This window comes from Genypterus blacodes, unplaced genomic scaffold (genome assembly GCF_046128005.1).
Source record: "Genypterus blacodes isolate CSIRO-AG114 ecotype Tasmania unplaced genomic scaffold, CSIRO-AGI_Gbla_v1 ptg000030l_1, whole genome shotgun sequence".
Lineage (NCBI taxonomy): Eukaryota > Metazoa > Chordata > Actinopteri > Ophidiiformes > Ophidiidae > Genypterus > Genypterus blacodes.
In genome coordinates, this window is record NW_027466843.1 from 6,170,531 (window position 1) to 6,193,788 (window position 23,258).

At 41.7% G+C, this 23,258-nt stretch overlaps 2 protein-coding genes across 2 annotated transcripts; both read left to right on the top strand.

Annotated features, from left to right (window-relative positions):
- The first annotated feature begins 1,012 nt into the window (after positions 1-1,012).
- On the top strand, positions 1,013-8,933 carry LOC142994703 (tetraspanin-5). The gene is made up of 10 exons (XM_076145520.1): positions 1,013-1,445; positions 3,144-3,194; positions 4,094-4,240; positions 4,345-4,515; positions 4,632-4,757; positions 5,709-5,756; positions 6,299-6,415; positions 6,499-6,560; positions 6,642-6,679; positions 6,771-8,933. The coding sequence occupies exons 1-9, from the start codon at positions 1,362-1,364 to the stop codon at positions 6,652-6,654; spliced, it is 819 nt and encodes a 272-aa protein (XP_076001635.1). The 5' UTR covers positions 1,013-1,361; the 3' UTR covers positions 6,655-6,679; positions 6,771-8,933.
- A 3,030-nt stretch (positions 8,934-11,963) lies between these two features.
- Positions 11,964-22,410, top strand: mttp (microsomal triglyceride transfer protein). The gene is made up of 18 exons (XM_076145637.1): positions 11,964-12,105; positions 13,312-13,502; positions 13,625-13,768; positions 15,227-15,334; positions 15,420-15,536; positions 15,627-15,766; positions 15,850-16,000; positions 16,643-16,800; positions 16,929-17,097; positions 17,211-17,318; positions 17,456-17,668; positions 17,966-18,177; positions 18,283-18,380; positions 18,534-18,655; positions 18,738-18,965; positions 19,255-19,379; positions 21,153-21,323; positions 21,420-22,410. Exons 1-18 carry the CDS (start codon positions 12,000-12,002, stop codon positions 21,565-21,567), a joined length of 2,709 nt encoding a protein of 902 aa, XP_076001752.1. The 5' UTR covers positions 11,964-11,999; the 3' UTR covers positions 21,568-22,410.
- Positions 22,411-23,258: the final 848 nt, after the last annotated feature.

A 23,258-nucleotide genomic window follows, 5' to 3' on the forward strand; every position in this document is an offset into this window, starting at 1 on the left:
TTGCCCACAGCGCCACTATCAGTAAGGGGTAGTAGTGTGCTGTGTACAAACATTTATTTTAAGTCGCATTTAAATTTTTTCATGGTTCAGATTTTCTTTTCTTCCGCCGCGTACCTCCACGTACCACCGGTTTGAGCCCGCGTACCACAGTTTGAGAATCACTGCTGTAACGTGTAGTTTTTCCTCATTCTACCTTTTAGCGACAACTGGTGATGTTTTTCCCCACATGACTCAATGTATTCATTGTTTTTTGCCAGTTGTTCCACATGTGGTTTTCAGGCATCTTCTGTCTTCACACTGACAGCTGTGTCTCTGCTTAATTGGCTGCACCTGATGTTTATAAACAAACGACTGCTTCAAAGGAATTGGACTGCTTGTAACTTCTTCAATCTTTCAGACACTTCAGCATTTGGCTTTTGCAATCACAGCCCATTTGTTTCAGGAAATACATTTGTAGTTATTATCTATTATTATTTTAAGCACCAAGTACCTCAGAACAAACACGTTTAAGACTGAACTTCTGACAAAATCTACAAATCTACAAAACCCTCAAATATTACTGTGTATTTGTAAGACTTTGGACCCACACAAGTATTCTTGGTTAGAGTACTTAGGTTAGGATCAATAATGTGATAATGATTAGATTTATCGATTAGGGCCTCAAATATACAGTAAAAGTTCACACGTCTGCGAGAAGAATTTCGTTTTCAGTAAATTTCGTTTTCACACTATTGTGTGCGCCAATTGCGACGTCAATCACGATTCCATTAATTTTCCATGTCTCCCATTAACTGTTATTTGTTAATACAAATAAAATAAATAAATAAAAAATAAAAATTGTGAATGAAATTAGCATTTTCACGTAAACACACTTTGGTGATCTACTTCTAACTGTACTTCTATTTCGTGCATGATGATGCCATTGTCACGTGAGGTCGTGACTCTACCGCAAGTCCCGCCCTATCTCCCCAAATGCGAGGCTCTGATTGGCTCTTAGAGAAGTCAGTTCAGTATCAACCATGTCTGGATTATAGACCAGATAGGAAACCAACGGGTCTAATCTGTTTGGCTCCGGTTGGTTTGTTTCATCGTCATCCTGCATGTTATCGCGGATTTTACACTGGGAACAAACAGACATTAACACGGGACACGGTGACAGGAAACGGCGCTGCTGTCCGGCCTTACCGTACCGCGTCATTAGGCGCACAGGATGCGGCCGGGAATGAGATGCTAAAAACAATTGACGGCATCGAGGCGAGGATAAAGGGTGTTCCCGTCAAAGCAGCGGCGGGCTGTCAGAGCTGAGGAGTGTGCATGAGAATCTGGAGCAGTGCGGAGGACGCCTGCGAAAATCCGACCAAATGATGTCAGGCAAGCATTTCAAGGCTCAAGAAGTGAGCTGCTGCATCAAGTATTTCATATTCGGCTTCAACATCATATTCTGGGTAAGTCTGCGTTGTCTGCGCCGTCAGGCCCCGTTCATAACACACCGAGCAAACAGCCTGTACATATCCGACATCTTTGTTTGGAGAAATATTTCCAATGTTGTTTGTTTGTGGCCTTCGTCTGTTTGTTTCCGCTGGTTTTTAAATGGGAGACGCTGGACGGCACTTGCCTCCCGTGTCAGCTTTTCACCGTGTGTATGTGTGAGATCTGTGTCAGTTTGTGAGGATGAGCAGGATAGGATGAAGAAATCCCCACATTGGTTCTGGTCTTGGACCCCCAGAGACATGTGTCATTGTCGAGCACAAACCCACACAAAATAAACATTTCATCTGAGGACGTGTATGTGTGTCTCCCTCTGTGTCTGTTTATCTCTCTCTGTGTGTATGTGTGTGTGTGTGTGTGAGAGAGAGCAGTCATGTTCTGAGTCAAATTGTAGGGAAATACACAAATTAAGTTAGTAACTCCAACGAACCATAAAAGTACCAATGGAATCTCAACAAATTATTAACATAAGCAATAAGCTATTTGACAGCATAAGAGGCAGAATGCTCAATGATTACAAGGATAATACTAAACTGGCACTACAAATGAGAACACTACGAATATATTGATAAATAAGTTGGATATTTTGTTATATTTCAGAGATATTTATGCGCTTTACTGCACTCCGCTACATTTGTGTCGTGGTGTTTGTAGTTACTTTGTTAAATCCAAAAGCAGATACATTCATAAACTATTGCAGTACTTGCAAGCTGTATATATCCTCGTTTCAGCTTGGGGCCTCAGTGTATTTTCGACATTGACTCAACAGTTTTAGAAAGGAGGAGATGTCTGTCGATGCAACACAGTGTAACAGAGTGTGTCATCATTTATCTGACATTTATCTGAATTCACACACACACTCTAGATTTGGAAATGCAGAGTTTTTCTTGGTGGAATATGTTGTCTCTTCAGTGTTCCCCCATTTTGTCAATCATTGCTATTGTTGCATACCCAACAATATCAATGCATCATGCTGTGGACACCCTGAAACCACATAAACAACATCATAATAGACACCTGCTGCTCTTGGTGCCAATACTGCTCGATACAAACCTGGTGCCCTCCTACACTTCTGGGCTCTTCAGTGGACCTCAGCCTGTTGCACTCTGGAGAGGCCGCCACTCTCGGATCTCTTCATCATTTATTTAATAATCCAATGATGGAGAAGGCTGCCATGTCCGGAAACCTTCTCACCGTGCATTTATTCCAGAAAAACAGCAACTGGAGAGTTCATTTAACAAAACACTTGAAGTTAATTGTTTAATGTGTCTGTGTGGATTCAGTCTGTAAACCTTAGGAACGTACTTTTACCCATATTGTACTTAAGCACATTTCTAGGTAATTGTATTTAACTTGAGTATTCCCGTTTCCATCTAGCCCTGATTGCTTCTTAAGTAACGTCAAGGTTTTTGAATGCGGGAGCAAACTTGCACAGTGCTAATGTTTTCCGGCTGTTTAAGGATGCTGTCTAATGTAACCGTCCCTGCTGATGCCACAGAACTGACAGCAGAAATGTCTGGTAATGGAGGATTTCCAGGAAAATCTGCCTGCGGTTACCTTGTGTGATTGTCCTGGAAACTGCAGCGTCTCTTTATATGAGGGACCACCAAAGAGTAAAGAAGGCTTATCTCTCTCTCTTTCTGTCTCTGTCTCAGTTTCTTGGTGTGGCGTTTCTTGGCATCGGCTTGTGGGCATGGAGTGAGAAGGTGAGTTTACTGCTTCTAACGTAATGTGATAATTGTGGACATCAGCATATAAAACACAACAACTGAGCAGAGCACATGAGTTTGTAGCCTGATTCACATTCATCGTTAGCAGCATAGTCTGTGTGTAATTGTAGCACGGCCACTAAATCAGAAAGGAATGTCAAGCTTTCCGGTGGGTCGCCCTTCTGAACAATTTCTCCCGAATGGATTTCATTTCACAGGTTCATTCATTGTTTTCCCCCGAGAGGAGCAGTGTAAAGGGGGACACACACTCTCAACTGAGTTTACAGGATAGCTTTTGAGTTTTGTTGCATGGAAGACAAAATGTCCTAATATGTGAAAATAATTGGGCTGGTTTTGGCAAAGGCATAGAGACACAGCTTTTCTTTATCAGCACCACTTTAAGTACAAACTGCCACTGATTAAAGACCAAAACTGTCTCAAGAAAAAGACGGCATGTGCGACTGCTCGAGATCAAAGATAAAAGTCAATGAACGCTTCAAATAAAACTAGAACAGCATTAATCAGAGTTCATACCGCCACAAACTTTCCTTAGTTGATCCAGCACTTTTCTGATGAACTGTTTCCTCCCTATGAGCCGTCCTAAACTACTCCACACAGGAAGGATCAGGCTCAGCTCAGAGGTTTGAACCTTGGACCTTCTGTTTTTTAAGAAACTGTGCTAAGCTCCACTGGGACACCAAACATGACGCAGAGCAGAAGTCATGTAGGCTGTTATATAAATCGTATCCAGATCTAGACCGTATGATGAAGTCTAGATTTGGTTCTTGGTTGTCTGTGAGGTCACCAGAGTTGAACCCGATGCAAAACATTGACACAAATGCTCGACTTCCTGTCTGAATCTCCCATTCTCACCCTTACCTCCTCTTCATCGCCAGGGTGTTCTGTCCAACATCTCATCCATCACAGACCTCGGAGGCTTCGACCCCGTGTGGCTGTTCCTCGTGGTCGGCGGCGTGATGTTCATCCTAGGATTCGCTGGTTGCATAGGAGCTCTTCGAGAAAACTCTTTCTTGCTGAAGTTTGTACGTTCCCTCGCTGTATTTCAAACAGGAACTTCTAATACTTCTAAAACTTTCCCGTCTAATAACACACAAATTTGTGGATTGATGAATGTTTCTGTTTTCAGTTCTCTGTGTTCCTGGGCATCATCTTCTTCCTGGAGCTGACTGCAGGAGTCCTGGCTTTTGTCTTCAAAGACTGGATCAAGGACCAGCTCAATTTTTTCATAAACAACAACATTCGGGCTTACCGAGACGACATTGACCTACAGAACCTTATAGACTTCACCCAGGAATATGTGAGAATTGTGTTTATTTTTGCACAGTATTCATTTCACCACATTGTTGTACTGTGGGACATTGTGGCCGTACTGCCATGTGAGGTTCTGTTGTGTGTGTGCGCTTGGCCTTTCAGTGGGAGTGTTGTGGAGCCTTTGGCGCAGACGACTGGAATTTGAACATCTACTTCAACTGCACTGACTCCAATCCAAGTCGTGAGAAATGTGGAGTGCCCTTTTCCTGTTGCACCAAAGATCCAGCTGTACGTATTACCGAAAACATGCCGTGCATTTGTCCATTTATGTTCAAGTACAAGAATCTACAGACACAGCGTTACTGTCACAGAGTTTGATTCTTACTCTGGAGGCCAAGTTTCACCACATTAAAAGGAGCTGCAGTTGAAGGGGTCCTCCCTGTTGCAGATGGCCTTGTTATCTGTGTCCTCCAGAAGGTCGCCTAGACACTCTTAGTTCTGGCTGGCTTACAACAGCACATGCAGGCCTCAGTTCAGCTCTGAGACTCTGCCAGCACGGAGCCATGTTGAAGCAGCTGGGAGGAGTTTTCTTGACCAATGCGTTTTTGGCAGAAAACTGTACCCAACAATTGCCCACTGTGCAAAACAGTGACAGTGCTCTGCTTCAGCAAGGAAACCTCTGCTGCAGTGCAAGAGATCTAGAAGTAACTAAAGGACAGACACACTCTCTTAACAGGCTACTAACTGTATGGCTTTACTGTAGCCATTACAACTCATTACAGCTAATGGTAGTATCAGATGACATTTAAGTAACACTTAATCTCAAGAAAGGATACATTTTTTGTACTTACTACTAAATTAGCTTTTTTGCATCCCATGTTTCCTTTCCCCCGAGCAGTTGTGACTTTTCAGTGTGGTGGATGTGCGACTGTATTTACTGCTTATCCTGCTGTTGTAGTTGGTGATGTCTGTCAACAGATTATGGAGACTGCAAATTATGCCTGACTTGTAATCACCATGAGAAGAGTGAAGGCAATAAAAAACTGTCTCGTTCCAACAACGTAATTGTTTAAAGAGATTAAAGGTGATTGTGTCATAAAGTCGTACAAAACTACAAACAGCAGTAGGCATCAGCTGCAAACAGGCTACAACACTTACAACTTAAGCAGTATGTGCCACAGGACAGGACACGTCTTGATTGTTGATACATGTGTAAACAAAACCCTCTTCTTTTTACAGGAAGATGTCATTAACACTCAATGTGGATACGACATACGAGCAAAAACAGTGAGTACAGAACCTTCAAAGCTTCATTTGTCACAGACGTTGAGACTTTGTGTGCCGCCGACTGAGGAGTGGAAATTAGGAGGATTGCAGTAAAACAGTTTGCCTTGGGCAGCATGAGGTCACACGTACTCCACCCTGAGCACAATATTCCTCTTTCAGTCTATTTTCCAACCCCTCAGTCTTCAAAACACAGCAGCTGGCTCTCCATCAGCACTATTGGCCGTGTGGTATTACTCATGCTGAAGCAATGCTAGAGAAATGAAACCCCCTCCCCCCCAATCATTTGGTTTGGCCCTACTCCACAAGGCTAAAGGAAAAGCAGTAAGGAACTATACATAGTGAAGAAAATGGTAAAGGGCGACAGGGTTGTTGTTGTTTTTTTTACAGTATGTGTGTGTTCACTGCGTTTCAATAACGTGGTAACAAAAAGAGCTTTTATTTTGAAGGGTTCAGGGGAGAATTCATTACTAAAGAGACCCCGGCAGACATGTGATCATTATAACATTGGGTTTGTCCGGTGTGTTTTGTGAAACTGTTGTCAGGACTCTGAGCAGAGGACGTTCATCTACATCAAAGGGTGTGTCCCTCAGTTTGAAAAATGGCTTCAGGACAACCTGACAGTGGTGGCTGGCATCTTTATTGGGATCGCGCTACTACAGGTACAGGATCAATGTCCACCGTTTACTCTTACTGTTTTTTATTTTCGATTTCATCTAACGCACATGTTTGTCTCTGGTTTTAGATTTTTGGGATCTGTTTAGCGCAGAATCTAGTGAGCGACATCGAAGCAGTAAGAGAAAGCTGGTAGGTGGCAGCAGTTCAGTCGATTATTGGTCTTTATTCGAAATGTTACCCGTTTCCAAATCTGTCTCTCTCTTTTTGTAGTTTGTTTACCTGACACCTTGGCAAGAAGGATGTATCAGGTAAGACCTTTGACATTCCATCACCAACACTGTAGATATATTGCTATCAACCTATAGAATGTCCCTGTACTGAAATCTCTCCGTTTTACAGGACTCTCCAGTTTGGATTCCAACCTAAAAGGGAATAAAATCATGAACGTGTGTGTCCAGAATGAATAGCCTCATGTCTGTGTACATAGTAATTTTAGAGTTATTTTTAGAGTTATTTGCAGGACCCTTTTTAAATGAAGCACGCCCTCTGGCAAGGTATTGTAGCTCTCAAACCTCATGCTACACCACTAAATAAACAAACATAAGACAAATTATTTCGCTGACAATTTTACATTTTTTTTTCTAGAACATTCTGGGAACGTGTTCTGAAATGTTACTAGTTGATTCTTAAAAGTTTGTTAACTGTACAATTTTTGGTAAGAGATGTCGTCCCCAGAATGTTGTTGCTTCAAAGTGTTCCTAGAACAAGTATTTTAGAGGAGAGGGAACGTTTCCTTACCTTGATGTTATCACAGGAAGAAATTACCAACTTTCCTGAGAAGGTTCTATAATATAATCAATGTGAACCTCCAGGGAACATTCCCCAGAGGCTCTGTAAACATTTCATGATACAACCAAACACAAGTTTTCAGGAATCACTGCTTGGGAGAGTAGCGAGTGAGTAGGAATGTTACAGAGAAAACTACAAGGAACACCAGAACATAATAATTGGAATGTTCCTGTAAGGTATAAATGGTAACACGCAGTAGCCAAAGTCCTATATCATTTGTAAGGAAAGTGTTAAGAGAATGGGGGTCAAACCGGGGTTTTGGGTCCTAACCTGTACACAGGAAAATGCTCATGGTACCTCTGAGGCTGTGCTTCATTTAGAACAGACCTTCAGGTTTATATGTCTCACTTTTGCAGTTTCTACGCTGCATGTAGGAGTTGTGTACAGATCAAGTAATTCTGGAAATGCACTGCATGCCTATTGTCTTTTGGTAGGACATCGGCTCTTCTGACTGTATGTCATTAATGTTAAGTATTTTAAGGTATTTGTAAAATAGTCATTAGTTTAGAGTGATCTGGCTGGTTTGCACTTTGAGGAATGTTAAATGGAACACACTTAAAGCTGCAGAGAATTGAAATTGGCCTTCTTTCCATCTGAGATCGCTCTCATACCACACAGCTGACAGAGTTTGCGGGGCGTATAATGTATGCCGTAGTTTGTGAACGTACTGGCACTAAAGTAGAAATATAAAATATGTTGAAAGAAACCAAAAGAATGAGCATCTAAAATGGACCATTCGAACAAAACGCAGCCTTATGCACTTTAATCAGAGCATGCTAATTGCTGACAAAATGATGGCCACTAGAGGGAGCACTTTCCCGACAAACTGCAAGGAAGTTAATTCAGGCTCCATTATTTTCCCGACACGCTCTGAGCGAAAGCAGCTCCACATACTGTATAAAACATTTCGGCACATTCTGAGTGTTGTGCCATTCCTTGCACATTCTCTTATTGTCAGTGTTCATTGATTAGTTTTAATGAGGACAAATGTGTATTTCTGAAATTTCTCTAAACGATGTGCTAATTTTGTTGGTTGTGTTTGCAGTTTCCATGTTGATCGTTCTTTTCGTTTTTGACTGGAAATTTAACATTCAACCTCCCCGCCCCCCCAACTCATAATGACATGCCATGACCTGGTGGCCCTTACCTAAATGCATACCATACATACTTGAAAGTAGAGCGTGCATGTGCTCTCACCAGCATTACTTTAAATGATGTACAATTTATATTCATTTTCCTACATCACCATTGACATTATCCAGAAGAATATGATCTTTTCTAGTGTTTTTACATTTCTACAATGGCATAGACTCCTTTTCATGAGAAAGCTTCTGAGTGATGCCACCTTGTGCCACAGTGATGTACAGTAGTAATGTAAGAGTGAACCTGACACTTTTTTCTTTGTGTAACCACCTGCAGAGCTCAAACCCCAACACAAATGACATGAAACTGTGATTTTCATCATTTTTTTTGTTGCTTTTCACAACTTGATATGTCACACTGGGGATCAGATATTCTCCTCTCCACTCAAAGCACCAATGATTGTTGGTATTTACTGATGACACTTTTCCTTACCTCTCAGTGCCATACTTGTGATTTTTAATTACTCCTGAATATAAGTTTGCTTTTGTTTCACGTGTAGTCCTGAGTTTTGTAAATAACTGGATGGTGAAAAGTTGTAAATATTTATCTGAATAAATGTGCTTATTTGTATACTCTTGTCTTTGTATATTCATACCATTTGACCGATGCAGATGAACACAGCCTTAATACACTTTCACTTTATACTGTCCCTACCAAAGCTGAAATATTTGCTTATTTAAACACAAACCTACTTAACAATGGAGCACTTGTGGAAGATTTGTCAATGTGCATCCCACTGTCACTGAAGATCACTGTGCTGTAGATACACAGAAGTCTGCTGTGAGGAGGGCATTGTGTCTCACGAGCGCCATCTAGTGCTTGTTAAAAGGTGTGCGTGTGTGTGTGTGTGACAAAACATTTCATGCAACTTCGAAAATGTTAGACTCTCTGAAGAGGGAATGCAAAACAACTGATGTTTGATTACTTTAAACTCAGCTATTTTCATTTATGTTTTATGCTTTTATGCATCTGCACAGATATGTTATTATCTTCTTGTTTCTGCAGAGTTCCACTACTCAACTTTGTTTTTAGTCACCGACAAACTGCAAGTAAGTTAATTCACGCTCCATTAATGTCCCGATACGTTCTGAGTGAAAACAGCTCCAGATACTATATGATACATTTAAACACATTCAGAGTGTTGTGCCATGACTTGTTCTTTGTCAGAATCATTCCTGACACCACTGTTCATGTGATGATGTCATTGTTACCAGCTGGCAGCTGATGAGTTACTGGTAATAATACAATCAACACATCATCAGTCTAATCGTTACTGCAGTTGGTCATCAGTGAGTTTTATTGTCATCAACAAACTACACGTCATAAATGATCACAATTTATTGCTCTGTTCATCAGTACACATAATCTTCGTATATTTCTGATAGATCTAAATTACATCCCATGTGTTTCTTTTCGTTTCAAGTGAATCCATCCTCGAAATGTTAACCTTACCTGCATCACACAGGTGTTTTGATAATCCGGCTTTGTCAAACAGACTCCAGCCTGAATAAACATGACGAGTGACCCATCAGAAAAAGAGGATCTGATTGGGCAAACAAAGTTAATCCATTTAATCAAAACCTGTTCAGGCAGAGTGTGATTAGGGCACATCCTTGATCAGTGGAGGTGTTAATGTGGATGAAAGCCTTAATTAAATCTACAAGCCTTCTTTAGACATTAAACCACATCCACAGGGAGAACAGCAGAGAGTAATATGTCACATTCAACACGAGTCCTCTCCTTCCCAAACACACATACACACACTTCCACACTGATACTTTTAAGTTCAGATGGCCTTTGATAAGTATATCTGTTAGTTTTTCTCTTATCAGGACTGATTCCAAACCTCTGATCTGTACAGGTTCTGATCTGACCTTTGGCCAGATTCCTCTGCTCCTTTTACTTGTTTGTTACCTCAAGTTTGGATGATTAAGTGTGATTAAATCATATTAAATACATGCTAAGCAGTTCACACTTCAACTGCTGAGCGATTATTCTATGTGAATGATTGATATAAACCTTCTCAGACAGCTGCCTTAAAAATAGTAATAAGTCATACACAAATGTAAACATTGAATATGTACTGTATGTCCAGAAATGTGCAGAAGAGCAAAGTTGTATAAAATAGCTTTTTCATCCCATCAGAGCTCTATTTCATTGTATCCTGTTGTATTCTGCTTGTTGTGTCCATCTGCTTCATAGTTTCAAAGGCAGTGATTTCCTTGGAGTGTGTGTCACAGGTCACGACATAGTTCTTGGTACTTTATCTGTATGATATTGTTGGGATGGTCATCATTCTCTAGAGAGAGAGAGGCTGCTGGCCGCTGCTGAGATCAGATAGGATAGGATAAGATCAGATAGGATACAGTGAGATGCCGTCTGTGTACTGGGGAGAGACAAAAGTGTTCTGCTGTCTGGGTTCAGAGCTGCAGAGACTGGGGCCCATGTCCTCAGAGGCACACATAACACGAAGACACACATACTGACACCCAGTGGCTGCATGAAGATTATTTTGTAAGATCATTTGCAAACTGTGAACATCTTTAGTTATTTCTTCTGCCACATCTGGGCTGAGGACGCAATCAGAGCTCTCAGTGACACCTGATAACTGTCGTTTCACCTCTGTGCCAACCAAAACATCCAAGTATCACCTCACCAGCAAGCCACTAACTCACAAAATCATCATGTGCATTGTTTAACTTTGTAAAAATTGTAAAGTAATGACATGTAACGTTAGTATATAGAGTATTATTAACAAACAACAAAACAAATGTTAAAAGAGAGTATATGTATGTATGTATGTGGTCTGTGGAATAAAAGAATCTCAGTTTATTTTTTATCTGAAAAAAGAACACAATGACCAACAAAATACAAACAAATAGTAAATTATGAATTGCAATATGCTCTTCTTGAACTGAAATGTTTTTTTGAATTGTTTTTCTTAATTGGCTTCTTAAAATAACTGATTTTCCCTAAATAAATGTAGATTGAGGATGGAAATTGGCAATTACGTGTTAAAACAAACAAACAAATGAAGCAGTGCGAAAAGTCTTTATTAAATGTTTAAAATCTACCAAACCTACAATAATTTCTCCTTATACGTTCTGGAGCCACAGCTGAGTTTCCCCCAAACCTAAAGGCTGTAACCTGACGCCTGCGGAGACGCGTTCACGGCCCCGCTTCCTCCAACCCGACCAGCGCCACAAAGCGGCGCCTGTTAACCCCCACAAAACCGACCAAACTGGGGGGAAGGTTTGTCAAACGAGGACGTCTCTCTTCCATTGCCGGGTAAATAAACGCGAACTTGTATGCAAATGTCGCTATTGTGCACTTGAAAGCAAAAGTTTGATGTTTAATTTTGGGTTTGCAGTGATCGCTCCTCTGTGTTGTTGTTCGGTAAATCTAATCAATCAAGGATAATCCCATTCCATTGATTAAGACAGAGACGCTGCGCATGCCCTCTGTATAAAAAGAGGCGTCCGGGCATATAAATCAATAGTTCCTGTCAAATCAGTGGCGCTCAGGTTAATGATTACCTGGTTATCTGCACTTAGTACTGGAGCGTGGAGTTTGGATTCTGCCCTCCCCGCAGATAAAACATAATCGGAGCAGCCTTTGCCTTTCTTTCTGCCTCTGATGCTCTCTGTCGGCTTCATCCGTCCGTTTACGGGAGAACACACCATGTTTACTCTTGTTGCGCTCTTGCTTTGCACAGCCTCCTCTGCCTCAGCTTCACCCACAGGTGAGTTCACTGCTTCTTTCACTCTCTGGTGAAGGAACTGTCTTCTTTTCTCAATGAGATGTTTCAGCAGGATCCCTCAGCTCAGATCAGTGTGAAAGGAATAAGTATGAATGAGTGGTGTTAGCCTCTTTGTAGTTCAAAGTGTTTTAGAATACAAAGGAGCCTCTTGATCGATGATAGCAGCCAGGAAAGTCCCAGCTTCAGATGTCTCAATCAATTAAGCGTGGAAGCCAAATGAAACATCATATTAACTATGTTGTAATTGAGCACACTGGCAGTAATCCAGGTGTGTGAGTTTCAGCAGCACCTTCTTCGGTGGCTGTGATGAAATCAAATACTGACACGTCAGTGTCTCGTCCCTCGTGGCCCTGATGTCATATCTGACAGAAAGCCTCACATTACCAGAGCGGAGCAGATTTGATCTTGTCAAGTCATGAACACACCTAGTTAAATGACCGCCGGCTGAGGCCTGTAGTCACCTCAGCCCTGAACAAAGGCAGTATCTGTGTGAAGGAAACTAAAAATGAAAGAAAAGACAACTCAGCTTTGTTTCGTGTCAGTGTGGTTTTTTTGAAGCTAAATACATACAAATTCATAGTAGACCTGTATGTCTAGTATGTTTCGTTATGAAGAGATCTGTATTACAGGCAGGGACTCTAGTTTTACCATTTGCAGATTTGAGTTTTAAAAGAACATGCTGCTGTTTTTGCGTATTTTACATTTGTATTTTTCAAAGCACTGCATCGGTGTCAATTCCAGAGATTTGAAAGTTGTTTGATCTAGTCTGTCCCAGTGATCACTAATCATTGTTCTTGCTAAAGTAACCATGAGCATTGTGTGATACACTGCAGTTCCTAATGCGGATTGTCCCATGTGGCACATACATTTAGAAATCAGAAAGTGTGATGTGAGATTACTGATCATTTTTGTCAATTTTAACATTTTCTAGCTTTTACACACCCCAAAATTCACATTTTGTGTACTGTACATTTGACTGAAAAAAGCCTGAAAGTTGGGAAAATGCAATAGTTGGGCTAAAAAAAACACAAGTAGGCTTTATATTATATAGTGCTGGTCAGTAATGTAAAGCATCTATGTTTTCATTTACCAAACCTATGGACACAATGAGAAAATGGTCTTATTGCATCTCACTTGCACTTTCTTGATTTCCCTTTCTCAACCAACTGTGTTTGTATGTTTCTTCAGGTGGCGCTGCTGGACCCCGACTGAATAACAACCAGCTGTACAAATTCAGCTACAGCACTGAGGTGCTGGTGGACCAGACCAAGGGGTCATCAAAAGATGGCAGTGCAGGCTACAGGATCTCCAGTGATGTGGATGTCAATTTAGTTTGGAGGGATCCCAGCAGTAAAGACGATCAACTGATTCAGTTTGTGGTAAGTTACATACAATCATGTGACCGGAGGGGACATAATGTCAACGCTCGTGTGTTTCAGATGAATTACGACTGTAGGCATTTGAGGACACCTGGGTCATATCTGCTTTTTGTCGTTATCAGATCTCAAATGTGAGGATCGAGCCTGCGGGCCGTCGATCGGGGAACAACAACGTCCTTCATGGATCCACGGTGGAAGGCCTCATGGGGAAGAGCATGTTTGCAGCTGTGACACAACCTTTTCTGGTCCATCTGAGAAATGGAAAGGTAAGAGCGATCTCAACCTGATTTACTTCATGCAGCACAAGAATCCATCCAGTCTATCATCTTAACACCAGCCAGAGCCGCTTGTTTAAGCTGTGTAGTAAAATCAGTTGCTTATTTTAGTTCCCTGCTGACAGCACTGTTGTTGTCTTCGGGGGATTAATGAGCTTTTCTCTCCCATGTGTTAAGAGTGATGATGCTGGCAGGGTAAATACCAAACAGATGTGTGTGCGCGTGTGTGCAAAGGTCAGCAGGTTCAGAGTGTCATTGAAGGAAGGTGAGATTGTAAACGTGGCCTGGCTGCTCACTGGATAAGACTGCCGCTGTGCAATAAACATATTCCTCAATGCAATCCTCTCTGTGATCTGATCTCCCCGCCTTGTGCCTAATAAAGTTATTTTGAATCAGGAGTTGCAACTTGCCATAAATGGATAGTTGCACCTGGAAGACAAACAGGTGACAGTCCATGTAAAAGAGCAAAGAGGCTTAAATCCAGAGTCCAGATAGCCAGCGCGCTTTTTAATTCAAAGTGTAATCGGGTGTCATTATCTTGGGTGTCACATATCCAGGGAATGCATTTTGATGTTAGTTCTAAAAGGGGCGTTAGTTTTCAAGAGAGCCAAGAGACTGTCATGAGAGACATTTTGGAGTGTGAAACATGATTGTTATTGGTTTATATATACTTATGGAAGGCCGGGATAGGAAAACTATACACAGTGACACTCTGCAGTCTATTTGTGGAGGGTCTATCTGATATTGTGGTTCGGGTGCTGCAAATAAATTACATACTGTTTCGGAGACAGTCTACGATGATGTAATGTGTCACTTTCTGTGCTCATGAGCAACACATCAGTCAGTCATTTAGCCAAACCGAAGCCTCATGGGGAAACGCTGCTGTGAGAACCGTAGCATAGTGCAATGTGAGTGCTGATTGATGTGTTCTGAACCCAGCAGAGAAGGTTCTCATAAGGTTATTTATAACAGAACCGCCTTCCAATTTGACACACTTGTGCTGGAGAGATTTGATCCCAATGTCATGGATGATTATTTTTCCTGACCAGGTTAACAAGGAAATTACGTTATAATCACCAATCAAAGGAATTGTATTTCATAGAAAAGTATTCCAACCACTGCTTACTTCCTTATGTGTCAAGCTCGGAACTTATCATTCGACCCTCGTAATTCAGTGACACGTCCTGTATTCAGTACCTTGTGAAATCAGAGATCATTTATGTTCTCCACATGAAAGAATACAGTTTATTCCATTTTATTTACAAAGTGAAATGTGCTTTCTACTATTATAACCAAGCTGATTTGAGGTTTGGTATGAAGTTCAGCAAATGAAAACTGAGTTACATCACATACAGTAGGTTGCTGCCGTGCATTATCTGCTGGTCAAAGTGCTTTGGTATTTATTGTTGTCAAGTCTTTTAAAATCTTTGTTTTCCACTTTTGCTCTAGGTCAAAGCCTTTTATTCCTACTGGGCAGAGCCTGCACTCGTCAAGAACCTCAAAAGAGGAGTGGCCAGCTTACTGCAAGTCCAGCTTAATAGTGGGAAGGTTATAGAGGTAAATGTTGTGCTTATCATTGCATCTCATACATTCATGCCTTTCATTCATGCATGTAACTGACTTCCTGCATTTGTGGGAGCAGAACGACGTCTCTGGAAGATGCAAAGTTGAGTACAAGGCAGTAAATGACCAAGTGACCAGAACCAAGATTCTGGACACGTGTAAGACGGCAGAGACTGGCTTCACCACGCACAGTCAGGTGAGTCAACGAGTGTCCATACACTCCACACACACTGCTCCAATATGAAGATTCTCTCTCAATCCTTTTGTAATTTCGCCCCCCTCCCAGGTCTTGGGTGTGAACAGGAAGTCCAGTTCTGTTACAGTGTTCACGCTTGAAGATGGTTTCGTCAAGTCGGCTGTGGCTGAAGAGACTCACACAGTCACTCTTAATGCCCGGAGATCCACCGCAGCCAAAGTCGTGTCCAGGTAGATGTGAAAAGGTTGAACGATGCTTGTAGTTTCATGTGTCATATGAGCAGACTTCTAATTTGAATTGTCTTCCTTTGCAGACAAACTTTCACACTGGTGGGCACAGAGGCTGGACCACTGGAGGCTGCTGGGAAACATGTGGCTGGGGTTGTCAAGTCAATCGATGACAAACTGGTTGCTGTGGGTGTTAAAGCTGAGAAAGTCAAACCTAAATGCAAAGGATGTCCAACAGTAAGTGAATGCTCACTTCCACACACAGACTTTTCACTTTCACCTTCCCAAATATGCACTTTCAAATTCCTATGGATTGACTTTCTTTGCATCCGTTACTTATCATGGTCAGACAGAACACTGCAGTATTGATAGCACTTATGTAACAGAAATGTCGATTTATGATAACATGAGCTGTACAGCTTAAATATTTGCATAGCAACCAATCATTAAAGCCAAAAAACAGGAAGAGATTAGAACAACTAAAAAAAGTACATGGCATCCATAATATATCAAGTATGGGATGAATATGTAACTGCAAATTATTGAAATATTGATTGGACACATGTGGTCCTAAATGACCACTGTTAAAAAAAGCTTTAAATTAAAATCTGATTCTTGAACAAATGATTTTAATCTTACTGATACAACTTTAGCTAATGCTTTGTTCATTTTTACACACACCTTTACACTCTACAATACTATAACCTATTTGGTTCAGCATGTTGTGGTGACTCCACTGCTTTTTTTTTGTTTTAATGTAGTTGAATGTATTTGAAGCTATTTTAAAAGGATTTCTTCTCTTTACATACATCCCCAAGTCATCATCCTAAAACTATATTGAATTAGTCCTTAATTCTAATTCCTGTGTCCCCCCCTCAGCTTTTTGAGCACTGGCAGGCTGAGCAGAAGCAGCTGGAGCCGGCCAACCTGGCCAAGGCCGCGGCTCCTCGCAGCTTCCTGGCTCTCATCCAGAGCATTCGGAAGGCGTCCAAGGACCAGATCCTCAAAGTGATGACGAGTGCCAGCAAGACCGCTCTGTAAACAGACTCCTCCTCCTTTCCTCCATCATACTTACCTCTCAGTCTCCCTGCCACTCATTCCATTAACCCTAACAACAATAGTTACCTGCAGGCGTGTAACTATTTCTCTCCCTGCTGCTCATCAGACCTCAGGTGGTGGATGCTGTGACTTCTGCCCAGACTACTGCTTCTCTGGACGCTGTGCTCCAATTCCTGAACTTCACCGATGCCAAAGGTTTGGTGTTGCAGGAAAGGTTTCTCTACGCATGCGGCTTTGCCTCACATCCCAATGAGAGGATGCTGCAGGCTCTGATTGTAAGTCGTCACCCTGGAGATTTTGCAAATTCCACAAACATTACCGAAAACAATATCTGGAAAACATAAATGTTTCTGCCATGGAAAAATGAGAGTCTCTGTCTCCTTTGCAGGACATTTCAAAGGGGAAAATTGGCAGCAATGACATCAAAGAGTCAGTGGTGATCATTATGGGAGCTCTGGTCTACAAGCTGTGCCAGAAAGGAGGCTGTGATTTACCAGTGAGCCTAACATACTTCTATGCTTATGATATAATAACTATCATATCATCATGCCAGTTTGTGAATCAGTTGTATTGTGTTCATTGTAACTTAATTGTTACTGTGATGTAACTGTGTGTGTGTGTGTTATGTCTCAGGCAGTTGTCCAGGTAAAGAAGCAGATTTTGGAAGGTCCCACCGGCACACAGGTTGAGTCGGAGGTCCAAATGTATCTGCTGGCTCTGAAGAACTCTCTGCTGCCTGAAGCCATTCCCATCTTTACCAAATATGCAGAGTCAGAAGTGGGAGCCTACAGCACCATCGCCCTCACTGCCTTGCAGAGATACGACATCAGTCTTATGACAGATGAGGTAAGCTACATTACGCTTCACCACCTCGTGTGTGAGCGCGGAGTTACCCAGCATGTAACAGAAATTCAAAGAAAACTACAAAGGCATTTCCTGAAGAAAATGTTATTGCAATTGATGATAATTGTACCCAAGTGCCTGAGAAATGTTAGGATTAGGGTTCAGGTTTAGGTTGCTGAATATTCTGAATGCGTTGATGATTGAATGGTGTCTATAGGTTGAAGTATGCAGAAGGAGTTGAGTGCCAAGAAAACCTACGTAATAAAAGAGCTAAATATATCTGTATCATCTGAATTTTAGGTCAAACAGACTGTGAACAGGGTTTACCACCAGAATCGACGCATCTATGAGAAAAATGTGAGGGTAGCTGCCGCAGATGTCATCCTCAGCAGCGACCCCTCAAGCACTGAGGTCAGAAATCTGCTTCTGTCCATTGGAAGCCTCCCACATGAGATGAACAAATACATGCTGTCTAAGATCCAGGACATTCTCCGCTTCCAGATGCCTGCCAGGTATGTAATGTGGTAAAAACCAGAAGTTTCCAGGTGGAAGTAAGCATTTACTGTCATGCATGGTTACATATTACAGTCCTTTTTAACATATTTTTCACTTTTCAGCAAAGTTATACAGCAGGTGATGAAAGACATGATTTCCAACAACTACGACCGATTTGCCAAAGTTGGGTCATCGTCTTCATTCTCTGGTTTCATGGCTCGTGAGTATCGAATTTCTTTGTATTGTAATGCCCTGGATCCATTTGAGCCAGATTACCCAAGCAGACCCTGGTGTACCTTGGTTTTGAGCTCAATCATAGGTAATTTGTCTCATAAATCTCATTAAACAAACAAAAACATTCCCCTTCTCTCAGAATCTGCTGATGTGACCTCTACGTACAGTTTGGACATCCTTTATTCTGGTTCTGGGGTCATGAGGAGAAGCAACATGAACATATATGGTGCTAGTAATGGAGCGATGCTACATGGTCTACAGGTGAAGAACCGCACTGATGATTAGAAATGGAGCAGTCGCGTTGTGTCTGTGCCTTTTTTCATGAAAAACTGTGTGTGTGCAGGTGGCGATCGAGGCTCAAGGCCTTGAGTCGCTGATTGCTGCCACGCCTGACGAGGGAGAGGAAGGCCTGGACTCGTTTGCGGGGATGTCGGCTCTGCTGTTTGACGTTCAGTTGAGGCCCGTCACCTTCTTCAAGGGTTACAGTGACCTCATGTCCAAAATGTTCTCCATGTCCGGGGACCCCATGAATGTAGTGAAGGGTCTCATCCTGCTGACTGATCATTCTGAGGTGAACAGCTGCCACTGTTTAGAAAGCCAAAGCCCTGTTTGTTAAGTGACAATCACGTCAGATCTTGGTCTCTTGTACATGGGCTTGACTGTAGATGTGTGAGATGATACATAACTGTAGTTGTAGTAAATTTCAGATTTGACTCAAGCAGTCTGTGGTTAACTGACATTTCTTGTGACATTGTTCCACCTGGATGAATTAGATTAAGCTAAGCATACATTATACATCAAGCCTTCTGTGTGTATGTGTGTTTGTTTGTTTGGTTTTATACTCTCTGTCGTTCCTCCAGGTCATCCAGCTCCAGTCTGGTCTGAAGGCGGCTGCAGAGTTTCAGGGAGGGTTAGCCATTGACATTTCTGGAGGCATGGAGATCAGTCTGTGGTACAGGGAGTCCAAGACCAGCGTCAACAACAGGTACAGTCAAGATTTATAGCAGAACAACACTATGAAGGAGTATTACAGTAACGTGAATGATAGTGATCTAAAGGTTTTGCTCAGTAGTTCTCAAACCTTGTACAACCTCACCAATGAACAACAAACTCAGAGAAATACGGTTTGGATTGATTGGATTCGATCAAGGTATTTCCAGAGCCACCAGGAAGTGCTTTCAGTACCACTGGTCAAGCTAAATCCCAGCATCAGTCAAGCTTTCATGTCCTCTGTACGGGTGTCAGTGAAATGCAGCTATGTGATGAGAGATGATCTCCCTGGCTGTACTTTTTCCACTTGCACCCAATCTCTTTTGTTAATGGGGTGATGTAACCTATAAGTATGATGTAATGTGACTGCAGGGCAAAGGCCTTGTGACAGACAAGCAGTTCTTAGAAAACAACCTTGTGACAGAAATGGAGGTTGTTTCTGAAGGTCTGGCTATGTCACTGTACTACAAATAGATCCGTGTTGATGTTGGATTTATGTGAACTTTAGATGTTCTATAAGTGTTGTCTGATTCATCGCTTCCACTGGCAAACTGGACATACGCTCTATTGTGTGTGTGTGTGTGACCGTTCATGCCCCGTGTTGGTCCAATGTTTGTGTGTATGACGTCAGTTCTGTCTGGTTCTCTTATTTTAGAACATTACAGTCAGTACGCGACGGTAGCAGCTAAAACCCAGCGCATGCTTGGATATCCACAGCATCTGGTGATCAAACAGGATTAAAAGGAAACACCACAGATATTCTTTGTTCTAATTCAATACTCGTTTGTACGAGTCTTGTACTGTTGTTGTATGTGTGTGTTGTTTATCCCTGTGGTTCCTTGCTTTTTTCTTACAAATATTCATAGATTTGGATGAAGCATGTTGATGAATCTGAAAACATTTCTCTTTATATTCCATGGCCTCTTCCTGTAGTTGGCATAGGCTGTAACTCTTGTGCAATATCAACCATAGTTTAGTGAAAGATACTCAACTGCAAAATGTAATGGCGTTACAGCTGCACAATAATATTTCAATACAAACAAATCCCAACTGCCCTTATCCTGCATAGTTTCAGTTTTGCAATACATTTAGAAACCAATCTCCTGTACCTTTGATACCTTTCCTGGAACAGTAGCACTGGCACAACATAGCTTCAAACAAAGTAACTTGCTTCTATACTTCTGAGTATGTTGTATTGTCCTATATATATTTTGAAGCGATTAAGACTAATATCTTATATAGGCCTTTAGGAGGAGTTAATGCGTGCGTGCAAGGGAATGGCAGAGGCAGGTGAACGGATCAGCATAGTTGTACCTCTTCCACCCTGATAATAGACTGTCAGGCTATCTATAGAAGCAGAACAAACCACACTGGCATCTTTGTCAAAGCACGTCTCCGTGGGTAAACTTACAGAGGTTGGGGCGTCAAGTGGTTGGCATTACACTTGATATGGAAATAAAAGGGGGAAGTTATTTCAAAGTAGTTAAACTGCACTTGTTAGTGTCTGAGCTACCTGGGCTATGAGTCAGTGACAAAATGCTTTCTCATATAAACACAGAACGTAAACCTTTCTGGCAGCTCTCCCTCAAAGTTGACTGTTGTATTTGTGGAGATATATTGGATCAGTGCCTTATAAAGTTTAATTATATATTTAAAGACGCTGTGTATGCCAAATTAGTCCGCTTTCCATGGATATAAAATGTCTACATGATGTTGAATTTCAGCTGTGTGTTTCATGTATATTGAACACATTTGCTCTTGGTCACAGGGGAGCGATGGTGGTCACTGGCAACGTTGCGGTGGACTTGGACTTCCTCAGTGCGGGTATGGAGGTCAGCTTTGAGACGGAGGCGGCACTGGACTTCATCACCACCGTCCAGTTCTCTGAATATCCCTTCCTGGTGTGCATACAGATGGACAAAACTACCTTTCCCATCAGGTGATGATGCAACAGGGCAGCAGCAGATGATGTCTCTTTTCCTTTCGTAAAGTTTGAACAAATGAAACAAATTTCTTTTCTTTTTTCTGTTTGCAGCGACAACATGACTAAGTACGAGCGCCTGCCTTCCGGGAAGAGTTTTGTGTTGCGTAAAGGCAAGAAGCAGCTCATCCCCGGCTCTGAGTTCCCTCTTCACCAAGAGAACTCCAACATGTGCAAGAAGGTTTTTGACTCAAGCTGGTAGAAGAGAATTCCAATGAACATTCCGCAAAAAAGGGAGGCTTCATTCTTCCGGGCAGGTTTCAGGTCCTACTCAGTGTTGTCACTCAAAGGCGGTTCATTACGTTCAGGGACACCTATCACACCTCAACCACAAACAGTGAAAAAGGATAATGATGAAATAGCACATGCAATGTTTACATTCCTCTGGACATTTTGTTAGAAATCAGGAATTCTTGCATTGTGTTTTTGTGGATTTCTATGAAAATGTATTTATAATGGGTACATGCTGCACAGTATGTATGCTTGATGTGAGGCATAATACACAGCATAGATAGTATCACTGTAATTCCCCCCCCCCCCCGCCCCCCCAGCACAGTAATTGTACTGATGTGCATGTAAATATAACACTGGACACACAGGGTTAACTTCCCCCAAACTGTCAACATTCCCTTTTTTTCTAAGTTAAATATGTTGACTAAGAAGGAGCAGCTTAGTTTTGTTTAACAGAATGCCACTGTATCACCATTCACACACTTGAAAGAAGAACTTGTGCCAGAGTAACAGAGTATACATTTATAAAATGTTCATGATAATGTCAGTGGATTTTTAATTGGTCCTTTAGAGATGACGTGCATGCATTGTTGTTTCTTTGAACTTGCAAAAATCGAGACGGAAATGATGCAAATGTGAATCCCTCTACGCTAAAGCCAATAAACTGTGTTGTTGGGTTTTTTTGTACATGGCCATACTGTAGTTGTTCAGTATGTCTGAAAATGTTTTCCCTATTGTGAACTTATGTTTCCATATTTAGAGATCAGTTTGTTGGATTTGTAATCTGCTGGTAATAAAAGTGCACTGGAAACACGTTGGCTTTATACTTGGCTTTACTTGACTTAGATTCTAAATGAGGAGAAAATAGGATGAGGTGAGACATTTGAGTGATGTTTCATGATGGCAGTGATGACAGAGCAGTATGCAGAGCAGCACCAGTCTCCAATTCACACAGCTGCAGGACTACTCTGCAGAAAAACAATGATCCATGCGTTGGAGCTTTTGCCTCCTGGTGGTTTGTAGTGGAGTGGAGATGGAGCCACTGCATACTTTTCCTGTGGACTGGGCTGGAATTAGTTTACTGCAGTAGAAAAAAATGAGAAAGAAGTAAAACAATGTAAAAAAGGTCCTCAATAAGACAGTGGTCAGTGCACTGAGCTGGTCAGACATTCCCACCCCTTGATGTATTAGCCTCATTGCAAAAAAATATGCTTTTATTTTGGTATGGTTTATGGATAAAGGGTCAACATTTATATTGAATTGATAAATTTCGCATTCCCTAAATTATAAACAATCAAAATGAAGTTTTAACTCCATTTTGTATTAATTATAATGCGTTTGCGTTTAGACCACGCACAGAGCTTTTAGTTTGTTGTTTTGTCTGAGGAGAGTGCTGTTGTGGCTGAGATGAAACACTTGTTGATGCAGGTGAGGCCATAAATCTGGACTTTTCCCGTGTCGCAGCTGTTTCATCAGAGCCCCTACTGGCATCCAAACACAACAACTGGGCCTTAATGTAGATTCTTTAGAAACCGCCGAGAGCAGCTGGGGGCAAACCAGTGTCTGCTAGTCTCTCTGCGTCCATGGCAACCAAGTAAACACACAAGCAAACTGTCAGGTTAAACTTAAGCCTTGGCCGGGTGATGTTTCACTGTCACCAGA

What these genes read in the sequence shown, in the direction of transcription:
- mttp (XM_076145637.1), top strand. Translation starts at nt 12,000, where the DNA reads ATGCTCTCTGTCGGCTTCATCCGTCCGTTTACGGGAGAACACACCATG. An exon ending in TGCTGACTGATCATTCTGAG is followed by an intron (nt 18,966 to 19,254) that starts GTGAACAGCTGC and finishes TCGTTCCTCCAG; the next exon opens with GTCATCCAGCTCCAGTCTGG. An exon ending in AAAACTACCTTTCCCATCAG is followed by an intron (nt 21,324 to 21,419) that starts GTGATGATGCAA and finishes TTCTGTTTGCAG; the next exon opens with CGACAACATGACTAAGTACG.
- LOC142994703 (XM_076145520.1), top strand. Translation starts at nt 1,362, where the DNA reads ATGATGTCAGGCAAGCATTTCAAGGCTCAAGAAGTGAGCTGCTGCATC. An exon ending in ACTCTTTCTTGCTGAAGTTT is followed by an intron (nt 4,241 to 4,344) that starts GTACGTTCCCTC and finishes TTCTGTTTTCAG; the next exon opens with TTCTCTGTGTTCCTGGGCAT. An exon ending in GTTGCACCAAAGATCCAGCT is followed by an intron (nt 4,758 to 5,708) that starts GTACGTATTACC and finishes TTCTTTTTACAG; the next exon opens with GAAGATGTCATTAACACTCA.